The sequence below is a fragment of the Panthera tigris genome, chromosome C2, assembly GCF_018350195.1.
Source record: "Panthera tigris isolate Pti1 chromosome C2, P.tigris_Pti1_mat1.1, whole genome shotgun sequence".
NCBI classification, from domain to species: Eukaryota; Metazoa; Chordata; class Mammalia; order Carnivora; family Felidae; genus Panthera; species Panthera tigris.
Genome location: NC_056668.1, coordinates 28,733,305 through 28,746,192, shown reverse-complemented (window position 1 = coordinate 28,746,192; position 12,888 = coordinate 28,733,305). Strand labels below are relative to the sequence as shown.

Here is a 12,888-nt window from a genome sequence, read left to right as displayed (position 1 = left end):
AAAGGTTAACATACTCTTGATAACAATTTGTTTTTAGGTCTCTTTGTCTGCTCTGGAGCCTATATACTCACTCGAGGGTCCCTGGCTGCCTCTCGAACATTGTATGCTCAGCTATTGGATAATGTGCTACACCTCCCGCTCCAGTTTTTTGAAACCAGTCCTATAGGCCAGATAATCAATCGGTTCACCAAGGTTAGTAAAGCTGTACCTTATTGAATAGCATGCTTAAAAATTATGATCCATATTTAATACCTTGCAATAGCATTTTTTAAATTTTTAAAATTTTTTTTAGTGTTTATTTTTGAGACAGAGAGAGAGCATGAGCGGGGGAGGATCAGAGAGAGAGGGAGACACAGAATCTGAAGCAGGCTCCAGGCTCTGAACTGTCAGCACAGAGCCTGACATGGGGCAAAGAGCCTGACATGGGGCCCAAACCCATGAACTGCGAGATTATGACCTGAGAGCAGTTGGACGCTTAAGCAACTGAGCCACCCAGGCACCCCTTTGCAATAGCATTTGCAAAAAAAAAAATCACCCTGAAAAGATGGGATTATGTTTAGTATAGATTTTCTTGGTATTTTATTTCTAATTCTTGGGATATTTATAATTGATGTATAGCAGCATCACATCTTACACACATAATCAAAATAACCCTTGAAAATTGCTGGAAGAATCCAAAAAGTATATGTGCTCTGGTGTCTACAACTCCAATTCTTGTATATATTTAGCTTGAGAATCACTAATTTAAGCTGAGAAGGTAAAGAAAATTTAAGTCTTTATGGAGACATTTGTATTTTAAGCATTCTGCTTTTAAGAAAACTGTCAACTCACTTATGGTGAATGTGGGAAGGGGTATAGCTTCCCAGAGTGTCTCTGCTTACCTCCAGGATTTTCCCCATTATATTCACTATTTTTTTTAATGTTTATTTATTTATTTTGAGAGAGAGAGAGAGCATGAGCAGGGGAAAGGCAGAGAGGGTGAGAGAGAGAATCCTAAGCAGGCTCCGTGCTAAGCAGAGCTTGATGCAGGGCTGAATCCCTGGACAATGAGATCATGACCTGAGCCAAAATCAAGAGTTGGTCACTTAGCCAGCTGAGCCACCCAGATGCCCTGGGAAGGTGTGTTCTAAAAACAGGCAGGAAACTACATACGGATATGATGCTCTTACCCTATTTGGTTCATGAGATAATCAGGAAAATCCCAAAGCAAGACTTAGAATTAATAAAATTCCACCTCCACTCTTTGTGTCAATTTTGTTACAAACTGATTAGTTGATCCCTTAAGGTTGGATGTCTTCCTATTCCCTGGGATTTCATAGGTCATACCTTATACCATAGATTTGACAACATAAATTTGATTAACTTATATGTGAATTGATGCATGACCTTCCTATGTTCTCTCTCTCTCTCTTTTAAAAGTTTATTTTGAGAGAGAGAGAGAGAGAGAGAGAGGAGGGGAGGGGCAGAGAGAGAAGAGAGAGAAAGGGAGAGAGACAATCCTTAGCAAGCTCCACACTGTTGTGGGGAGCCCGATGTGGGGCTCAAACTCAAGAACCTGAGCCGAAGTTGGACAATTAACTGACTGAGCCACCCAGGCACCCCCGCTATGTTCTTCTCTCATTCCCCATTGTCCACTTCCATCTTTCAGTTTCTAATTTTGTAAATGAAAATTATTTTGTTTTCCTGCCTTTTGTGATGTTGACAGGACCCAGCTAGCCAAGAAGGCCACTGAATGTGTTCTTGATGGATAAGAATGGCCCAGGAGTATTTTACATTTTTTAAGTAGTGACTAGTGCTAGGCCAATGCTCCTGAACACCCAATTACTGGGGTTTGGACTCTTTTTTAAAATCTTTTTAAGCAGAGTCTGACATCAGTCATATAAACTAAGTGCTGTGTATTTGTCACTGGGAAATACACATTGCTTGATCATAGGCATTTTGTTACTAAATATCCTCTTAACTATTACAACTGACTACAGGGGGAAAATATGTAGGGATAGATTGGGGAGGGCAAAGACCGTGTAGTTAGACGTATTCAATCATCATATTGTCACATCCAGGTATTTTTAAAATTTTTACATTGAATGATATATTTCTTCTTCTTCTCATTCTAAACCATGAAAAGTTAAAAATATAGTGACCTGATATCAATTTTTTAGGACATGTTTATAATTGATATGCGTTTCCATTACTACTTACGGACCTGGGTGAATTGTACATTGGATGTTATTGGAACAGTTTTGGTCATCGTAGGAGCTTTACCACTCTTCATTCTGGGGGTTATTCCCTTGGTTTTCCTCTATTTCACTATACAGGTAAGTACATGGACTTTTATGTGTATTAATAACAGAAGTTCACAGTCAATTATAGGTTCAAGCCCACTTCAATTGCCTGTTAGTTCAAGTTCTCCAAAAAGTAGATTCCAAGAAAGGATTCCATATAGTAGAGTATGACTAGAGAATGCCTGCAAAAGATAGAGGAGAGGGAGCCAAGGGGTGAGCCCTCAGACAGCAATGCATGTCTGATTCCTGTGAGGGAGAGAAGAGGATTGGGTAGGGAAAATCTTGGATTACAGGACAGTTCCATGAAAGATTCATCAAATGGATGGGGAATCTACAACCAATGTCACCCATTGGAGTATTCCATGTGTCCCCGAGATGGGCCTGCTCTAGCACCCCTGCCATCCCCACTCATTGCCTGGAAACAACCTGTGGGTAACATGGCCTCCATGCTTAATAGAGTGGTGGATGCCGGGGCAGCAGCTGGACTGACAGTCAGCTGTTCTCCCTGCAGCTGGAGAACTGAGTTGTGCATTTTTATGGTCACCACGAAATCTATATGGTATTTGCATTTTAGCAGAAAGTTAATTTGTCTGTAAATCCAAGAGAGAAACAGATGCTGCCTTTTTGTCCTGTTATCCCTGATATCGGCAAAGTACTCCTAGAAGAACTAAACAGATCTCTCATGACATGATATATATCTTTATATTCCAATTAAAATGTGGTCAACCACATTTCAAAATTATGTCACTGTGAGACTACAGTGTAAAATGAAATTTATTTTTTAATGAGATGTCTTAACACATATTTAATTTAAATACGAAAGTATTTTGAGGCTGTTTACATGAAAGGATGCAGTTCTTGTAGTTCAGTGCTTTCCCAAAACCCAAGTTTTAAAATTCGCATTGGAGTTTAATCTGCCCAAACCAGAATGTTAATCATTTTCTTATTTCTACACCTTTGTGATTATTATTCCTCCTACTTTCTATGTTTTCCCTATTTTCTCTGCCTGACTGGATGTTACTTACCTTTCATGGCCTAGGTCATATTTCATTTTCTGTGTGAATGAAGCATTCTTTACCAAAATAGTGCAAAGAGATGAGACTCATTCAGGTATTTTTGATTTATTATACTACTAGTATTATAGGCTATTTTTAGACCACAAATTATCTCTCCAATGAGATTGTAAGTCTTCTAGGGAAGACAACTACATCTTAGGGCTAAAAGAAACAAATCTAGACCATGAAGGATGGTACTGATGGTACGATTGTACCTGCTTAAAAAAAAAAACAACGCTCATATGACAAAAGAAAATTTATGTGATAGTCTTGTGGTTGGTAAACTATAACAGGGTGACCAGGAGTGGAAACGATCTAGAAACCATCTCTTGTTAGGGGACACTGTATGGAGTGAGCCCTGAATATGAATTCAAGAGCCTCAAATTCTAATTACTTTCCTGACTTTTATGTTTGGCACATCACTTCCCTTTCTAGGCTTCATTGATCCCCCCTATAAAACAGGAGTTTTGTTTTATATCAGTGCTACTCAAAGTATGGTCCCTAGACCTATGGGAGATACCCCAGACCTATTGAATCAGAATCTTTGGTTGTACCTCTTTTTTAAAAAATCACATCTTAATGTATACGTATATAATTTTTATTTGGTAATCACATTCTAATAAAACTGGGAGGAAATAAAGAATCTATCATGGTGAGGCCCACAGTCTGTGTTTTAACAAGCCTTCCAGGTGATTTTTATTAAAGTATGAGAAGCATTGATCTAGATCAATATTTCTTAAACTAAATACTCTAGATAGATTCATGGAAGAACTCCAGTGCTTTTGCAATTCGTTGAAATTTCCTGAAAATTTCTTTATGACAATCTCTTAAGTCCCCTTGCAATCCCAGAATGCCATAATCCTTCCTCTGTGTTCTCCAGGGCACTTAACACAGAGCAGAGCTGGTAGACTGCAAGTTGACAGGCCATATGGAGTTTCTGATATGTTTTTGTCCGGCCTGCTCAGTGTTTTTTACTAAAATGAAGACATTTTAAAATCAGTGATTTTACATAAAACTCCAAGCCCAAAGATTTTTCTTGAAAACATTGCAAAATGTGGTAATTCTTGATTTTCATTTCTGGTGTGTTGTGATTATCTGGGGCTGGTGAATGATGGTCCAGTTAACTAGGACATGCTCCCTCCAGCCCTCCAGTCTCTGCCCATCCCAATTATTCTCAACCAAGTTGGAGGGGAAGTAGCCAATTATACTTGTGGCTGCACTGGAGGGAAGTGCTTGTAGACCAGAAAAATGAATATTTTTTTCATAATTATATTTAGGAAAAAAAATAGTATTGTTTGTATACTTGACTAACTTCCTTCACTTAATGGGTTCACTCCCTGGTCACATTTCCAACATGTGACATAGAGCTTTTTCCACAGCAGGTACTCAGTAATGGTTGTTTGAAAAGATTACCAAAGTGGAACCTTGCCCACCTCTGTTCTAGTTGTGCTGTCCAGAATCTGGGTTTTTTACTGTGCCAAGGGTGTATTCATTTCTTAGAGCTCCTGTAACAAATTTGGTAGCTTAAAACAACAAAAAAAAATTATTCTTTCACAGTTCTGGAGGCCAACAGTCCAAAATCAAGGTGTATGTAGGGTTGGTTCCTTCCGGAGCCTTTGGGGGAGAATTGGTTTCATGCTTCTCTCCTGGTTCTGGTGGCTGTTCTCAATGCTTGGCATTTTCCCTGGTTTATGCACACATTTCTCCAGTCTCATCCTCACATGGCTTCCTCCCTGTGGCTTTGTCTTCTCCTTTTCTGTCTCTTATGAGGACACTCAGAGTTGGGCTTAGGGCCCACCCTAAATCCAGGATGATCTCATCCGGAGATCCTTAATGACATCTGCAAAGATTCCATTCCCAAATAAAGCCACACTCACAGGTACTGGAGACTGAACTTGAACTTCACTTTTTGGGGTCTTGTCATTTTCAAACTATGGAAGCAATTTCTGCTCCATCTTTCCAACTGCCTTTTTCTGTTTTCCGGTTAGAGATACTACGTAGCAAGCTCTCGGCAGATTCGACGATTGGCAGGAGCCTCTCGCTCTCCTATCATTTCCCACTTTAGTGAGACTTTATCAGGGGTGTCCACTATCCGGGCGTTTGGACACGAACAGAGGTTTATCCAGCAAAACAAAGAGGTGGTGAATGAGAACTTGGTCTGTTTCTACAATAATGTAATTTCAAACAGGTAAGTGAGAGCAATATACCTACCTCAAGACCAGTCTCTTTTAAGATGTCTTGTGCCCTGACTTCTAAACAGAAGGAATGTTTTGCAACGGCATTTCATGAAATTATTAAAAAAAGAAAAAGAAGAAAGCTTTAACTGTTTCTAATATTTAATGGACATTTAAGTTAAAATGTATCTGTTCATATTCATATAAAAGTACACACTACTTTACATGAAAATAAGGTCCCAAGTTTCTTGAAGGTCATATAAGATGCTATTGGAATTTCTAGAGATATGACTCTGTTATATTCTATATTTGTAGAATATGTTCTATTTGCAAGCAATACTTTATAATAGTTTAAATTTGAGATCATCATTTTACATAAAGAGGAAAGTGAAATATTAAATAATAGCGGGGCACATATAACTTTTGGAGACTAATGTTACCATAGAAAAAAGGATATGTAATCGGAAAGGTGATTGATTTTCTAATAGGATTTTAAAATACGACGCATCATTTTAGCTGGTGTTCTTTTTTGATTTTTTTATTCTGATTAAGTTTTAAAACAAAGTTCTGCAAAAGTAAAGTGTTTTTATGCAAAGGAATCCTTTAATGTATCATCACTGCAATCGTCCTATTTTGACTGAGTTCTTAGGAAAAGAAAGCAGCTATTGATGTTTATTTTACATTTCCCAGAGGAGAGTTCAGACCAAGTACATCAAAAATCTTGCATCTCAGTTGAAGAATATTTTCCATTATCACAGGTGGCTGTCTGTTAGACTTGAATTCCTTGGCAACCTAATGGTATTTTTTGCTGCACTGCTTGCTGTGCTGGCTGGCAGTTCGATAGATTCAGCAATAGTTGGCTTGTCCATATCCTATGCCCTAAATGTAAGTAATAATGATTTTGTGGTATATGATATGTTTATAATGCAATTAATTAAACTATCCTCTCCTTTGCCTGTCTGAATTATAGATTGTATTAACTAAGTAATGAGAGACAAATCTGGATTGCCCTGGAGGCTCATTTCTTCCTCTGTTGCTACTAGCAGGAAGCTGGCTCAGCAATACTAAGTCAGTTCACAGAAAGAACAGGCTGAGTGCTAAAAGACCAGGAAACTCCTGCTGTTACACAGTTACCCAGAAGTTTCTTGTTCTCCTATCTTTATGGATTTATAGCATGTAAGGGGGGGGGAGGGCCTCTCTCCACTGTGGCCTGCCAATCCAGTTTGCCCAGTCTAACCAAGGAGATAATGCAAACTCTGGGGAGAGTACATGCTCTCCTTCTTTGCTTGTAAGTTTTTCCCTAATAAGCCCTATTTTATATTACATTGAAAAGTACTAGTGGTATGAGTGTGTTCTTGCCCTCTTTGTAAAATAGAATATTCCTTAAATTACTTAGTATAATTACATATTATTAGAGGATAAGTCTAGATGATGTGGGTACTTTCCCTTCATCCCTTTTCCAAAAACCTTAATTAAGGCCAGTTGCATTTCAGAATTCAGAACTTAGTCTTGTAGAAAGGAAATAATGACACATATACCATAGTCAAGGTCTGGGGCAGAATCCCATAATCAAACTACTTGCTTTGCGGTAAAATATATGAATGTTTACTCTAAGTGGGTTCAGTAAAGACTTTAAAGAGCCCCATGTCAGTTCAGGTCAGGTTGGCCATCAAATGATTTGGCAGCAAACTTGAGGAAAAACTGAACTGACAAGAGTTTTTTGACGTCCAGAATTAGGCTTGAATTACCACCTGTACTTGTGGGTAGGGTGAGAAGAAAGTAGAGTTTAAAAAAAAGAGGAGACAAGAGTGGTCAAGAGTTAGGAGATTCCTGCTTCCAGTGAATCCTGCCAAAGATAATGTTATTCACAACTTTTTTCTCACTTGGGACGTATACTTCTTGAGGCACATCTCATCAGTCTTGGTATCCACTGTTCCTTACACCAAGTATGGACTCCTTCCATACCTGTTGAACTATATTCATTCTATCTTCTGCCAAAAAAACATTGTTTGTGTTGATCAGTTTAACATAAAGAAACACTTGTGTGTATGTGTATAAATACATTTACTTCTAAAGTTGTTAAATAATCAGAAGAGAGAAAAGTACATGAAAACTATGAAAAGTGAAAGTGTATAAAGTATTATTAATATTATGTAAAATACTAAAGAACCAGTCAGTAAGCTCTTGGGTTTTTCCCTCCAGATTACTCAATCTCTGAATTTTTGGGTAAGGAAAGCTTGTGAAATTGAAACCAATGCAGTTTCCATTGAAAGAGTTTGTGAATATGAAAATATGGGTAAAGAGGTAAGCACTCCTAAATAACCAATAAATAGATGCAGGATTGAGATATTGTAGTGCACCTTGAATTGACATTTAAAAAAAATTTTGGTTGGCTCACTAGGTTAAGTGTCCAACTTCGGCCCAGCTCATGATCTCGAGTTTGTGAGTTCAAGCCCTGCATCGGGGTCTGTGCTGACAGCTTGGGGCCTGGAGCCTGCTTCTCATTCTGTCTCCCTCTCTCTCTCTGCCCCCCACCCCTGCCCCACTCACACTATGTCTCTCTATCTCAAAAATAACTAAATGTTTAAGAAAATAAAATAAAATAATAAATTTTAAACAAAGCCTACCTTTCCAAATTCATGTTTTAATATTCAGCATTTCAATAAAATTAAAACCCAATGTATTGTGGAATACACCATTGTTTTATATATCACAAAAATAGAAGAAAAGACCACAGATAACTAAATTAGGATAATACATAAAATGTAAGATACATTTGTAAAATGTAAGATATATAACATTTGTTATGTTATAAAAATGAAATATGATTACTTGTTTTTAGAAGGCACAATGATTTGTCCTCTACCAATGTAGAGTAAAATATGCAATCTAAGATTATAACTTTGTGAGGATTTTATGTTGAGAAAGGTGTCTTAATATAGTGCTCTCATAATTAAAGTCTGCGCAATTTTTAAATTAACTATATACTTATTGCTTATGCCTTCTGTTTCATTTACTCATCATTAGCATCTCTGCGCATGGGAAGGAGGAGGAGAATAAATCAGTCTGTTTTATTTCCTTTAATTAGTTATAATTTAGACAAGAGAAGAATTGGGGGTGCCTGGGTGGCTCCGTCAGTTAAGCACCTGACCCTTGATTTCAGCTCAGGTCATGATCTCAAGGTTCCTGAGTTTGATCCCAGTATTAGGCTCTGTGCTGGTGGTACAGATCCTGCTTTGGATTCTCTCTCTCTCTCTCTCTCTCTCTGCTTCCCCCCCCCCCCACTCTCTCTCTCTTTCTCAAAAATAAATAAATAAACTTAAGAAAGAAGTAGAAAAATTAACATTCTGTCTCTCTCTGTCTCTCAAAAATAAATAAACATTAAAAGAAAGTTTTTAAAGGGGGTCCCTGGGTAGCTCAGTCAGTTAAGCATCCAACTTCGACCCAGGTCATGATCTCACAGTTTGTGAGTTTGAGCCCTGTATTGGGCTCTGTGCTGACAGCTCAGAGCCTGGAGCCGGCTTCAAACTCTGTGTCTCCTTTTCTCTCTGCCCTTTACTCTCCTGTTCTCTCTCTCTCTCTCTCTCTCTCTCTCTCTCTCTCTCTCAAAAATAAATAAACATTTAAAAAATTTTTTTGAAGAGTAGAAGAATTAGGCTATTGACAGTATAATATTTGAGATATCAGTGTATTTTACTAATCTGATTTACTTCTGTCTCCCAGTTCCATGAATTAACAAGGCAGATGTTATAGTTGACTTGAGTTTCTGTATCTTCTTCAGTCCACCTGTAAAGGTATCTGAATCTTCATGAAACATTCCTCTTTTGCTGATATCTCTCAGGAAGAGGTGTCCCTCCTCCAAATAGAAAACCTGAGTTTCTACTTGTATTTTTGGTAATATTTGTTCATTTTTTCTCTCAGATGTTGCTTCATTAACCACTTCCTTTAATTCCTACCCTGACCCCCTTGCCTCTCTTAACCTACAAAGATGCTAAAATATTATCAACAGCCTGGAGCTCCTGGGTGGCTCAGTAGGTTAAACATCCGGACTCTTGATTTCAGCTCAGGTCATCATCTTACAATTAGAAGCCCCACATTGGGCTGGGAACTGACAGTGAGGGGCCTGCTTGGAGTTCTCTCTCGCTCTCTCTCTGCCCCTCCCTGCCTCTCTATCTCAAAATAAATGAACTTAAAAAATTTTAATATCTATATCCTCCAACTCTACCTAAACTTTGATTCTTCTCTAGAGTCTTCCTCAGGTCTTAACCTCTTTTTTCACACATGGTTCATGGAAGATTAATCTACCTTCACAACCTCCAATTATCAGTATTCAGTTAGCTCAGCCTATTGCCATGTGAGGACCACTATATCATTTTATTGTTTTCTGTATTTTCTAAATATTTGTATAAATATTTTTATATGTAAACTTTTTATATGTATAAATGTTATATATATATATTCTTTTCATATTGTAAAAAACAATAAAATGTGTGTGAATACACACATAACACACCCACACCCACACATTTTTAAAACAAAATCATCTTTATGTGGGGTGGTTGGGTGGCTCAGTCCATTAAGCGCCCAGCTCTTGGGTTTGGCTCAGGTCATGATCTTACAGTTCCTGGGTTCAAGTCTCGAGTCAGGCTCTGTGCTGACAGTGAGGAGCCTGCTTGGGATTCTCTCTCTTCCTTTCTCTCTGCCCTTTCCCCCACTCGCATGCACTCTTTCTCTCAAAACAAATAAATAGACATTAAAAAAAATCATCTTTATGTAATTTGGTAACTCAAGTTCTAAAACCTCTTGACATGCAAGAAGTAAACTGTCCAGATAATTCTGTTTGTCTCTCTGTAGCCCACGTTGTCTGGGCTTTTTACAGCAGAATTCTTTGGAATAGCCTGTACTTCTCTCATCCTACTTTGGACTCGCTCCAAACAGGCTTTTAATTCCACCACTTCACTGAACCTGCCCTTGGAGATCACCCGTGGTCTCCTTTCAGGCCTCCCTTGACCTGATCCATCATCTGACATTGGTCATCACTCCCTCTCATGAAAGCACTTCACCTCCCCACCAGACATCACACTCTCCTGCATGTTCTTCCGCTTCCTCCTGTTCCCCCAACATCCCAGGCAGGCCCTGTCTCAGGACCTCAGCACGTGTTGTTAGGTGCCTGCCAGGAAAGTGATTCAACCCATATCCCAACAGCTTGTTCTCATATCTTGTCCAACCGAGCCTTTCCTAACCACCCTACTTAAAAATCACACCACCTCTAACTTGCCTATCTCCCGTCTTCCAAAGCTTTATCACTGTTTAGCATTTTGCATATGCTATGTGATTCTTTCTGTCCCTTCCCAGCAGGCTGTATGCTCTGTAAGGACAAGAATTTGTGTCTGTTTTGCTCACTGCTGAATCTCCAGCAACTAAAGCACTGACTAGCATAGTAAATACTCAGTATTTGGGCAATGAATGAATGCCAAACTGTCCTCATCTCAGCTGCAATTTCAAATAGATTACCTTCAGCTCCTTTGTAGGGTTTAAGAAGACTCTTCTTAATAACTGGATAGGGAGTGGGAAGCCTGGTTACCTCTAAAAATTAATTTCTAAGCTTTCTTATAAGTAGATGAGAAGTTTTATGCCGGTAATATTTAAAACTGTACTCAGGAGATCATAATATCCACAAATGTTTTCCATCACTTGTGTTTTTTATGCATGGTAATTATTTTTAGAGAGAAAGTTACTTTTATTGTAGTTATTGTAATCTTTCTTTGTTTCAAGGCACCCTGGATAATGTCTAAAAGGCCTCCAGCACAATGGCCCAACAAAGGGATAGTGGAATTTATTAATTATCAGGCTCGATACCGAGATGATCTTGGTTTAGCATTACAAGATATCACTTTCCAGACTCATGGAGAAGAGAAGGTACCATATACATTTCATAAGTTTCACTCTCCTTTTTATCTGAAAGTATTCATTGTTAAGGTCAAAGTTTAATACGGTACAGAATAGAAGATGGTCTTTTGTTCAAATTTCATATAAAAGTATTAAACTCAACTGTTTGCTATATATAGAATAAAATTTCCTTTTTAAAAAAGGTATTTTTAGGGGAATCTGAGTGGCTCAGTTGGTTAAGCATCATACTCTTGATTTTAGCTCAGGTCATGATCTCACAGTTTTGTGAGTTCAAGCCCCACATCAAGCTCCTCACTGGCAATGTGGAGCCTGCTTGGGATTCTCTCTCTCTGCCCCTCCCTGACTCATTCTCTCTCTTTCTCAAAATAAATAAATAAACTTTAAAAAAGGTATTTTTAAATTGTGCATACTATATTATGAAACATGATTTTAGTGTACGTTTCCAGTTTTACTGAGTTATAATTAATAAGTAAATAATGTATATATTTAAGCTGTACAATGTGATGGTTTGATAATGAAATGATTACCACATTCAAAGTAATTAACACACCCATCACCTCACATAATTACAAGGCTTTTTGTTTTTGTTTTATTCATTTATTTTTGCTTGTGGTAGGAACACCTAAGATGTACTGTCTTAGCAAATTTCAAGTATACAATACAGTACTCTTAACTATAGTTAGCTCACTGTACTTTACATCCCCAGAACACGTTCTTCTTATTCATCTGAAAGTTTATGCCCTTTGGCCAACATCTTCCCATTTAGCCCACTCCTCAGTCCCTGGTATCTACCATTTACCCTGTGGTACTACAAGTTTGACTTGTAGATTCCATGTATAAGCAAGATCATACAGTATTTGTCTTTCTCCATATAGCTTATTCCCCTTAGCATAATGTCCACCAGGTTCATCTATGTTGCCACAAATGGTAGGATTTCCTTTCTTTTTATGGCTGAATAGTATTCCAGTGTGTGTGTGTGTGTGTGTGTGTACATTTTCTTTATCCATTCTTCTATGGACACTTTGGTTGTTTCCATATCTTGGCTATTGGGAATATGAACATGGGAGTGCAGATTTCAATTCAAGATACTAATTTTATTTCCTTTGGATATGTATCCAGTAGTAGTGTACTATTATTTTTACTTCCTCTATTAGGTAAAGAGTGATAATAAGACAATAAAATTAAGTTACCTGAAATATAGTAAATTCATAGGAGAGAATATCTGTATAGTCAATGACATGTTTTGCAGCATTACTAGTGAGATGGGAAAATACTTGAGATGTAATTTGATTAATAAAAGCTATATACAAAACTGTTGATACTATATCAATTTTCTGTTTTAAAAAAGCAAACAGGTAAACACATTAACAAAAATCCTAGAACAGTTGTAAAACATAAATAGTAGTTCTCTTCAGGTGACAAGATTATAAATAGTTTCTACTTCTATAGTTTTTCCCATAGTTTTTA

At 37.7% G+C, this 12,888-nt stretch overlaps 1 protein-coding gene across 6 annotated transcripts in view; it reads left to right on the top strand.

Annotated features, from left to right (window-relative positions):
* The window catches only part of LOC102965415 (multidrug resistance-associated protein 1-like), an 87,754-nt gene that overhangs the window by 69,471 nt on the left and 5,395 nt on the right, over positions 1-12,888 (top strand). For all 6 annotated transcript variants that reach the window (XM_042956543.1, XM_042956544.1, XM_042956545.1 and 3 more), the window contains 6 exons: positions 38-192; positions 2,160-2,315; positions 5,326-5,525; positions 6,270-6,396; positions 7,714-7,815; positions 11,287-11,430. In XM_042956543.1, the coding sequence (XP_042812477.1) occupies positions 38-192; positions 2,160-2,315; positions 5,326-5,525; positions 6,270-6,396; positions 7,714-7,815; positions 11,287-11,430 (884 nt within the window). The remainder of the gene's footprint in view (positions 1-37; positions 193-2,159; positions 2,316-5,325; positions 5,526-6,269; positions 6,397-7,713; positions 7,816-11,286; positions 11,431-12,888) is intronic.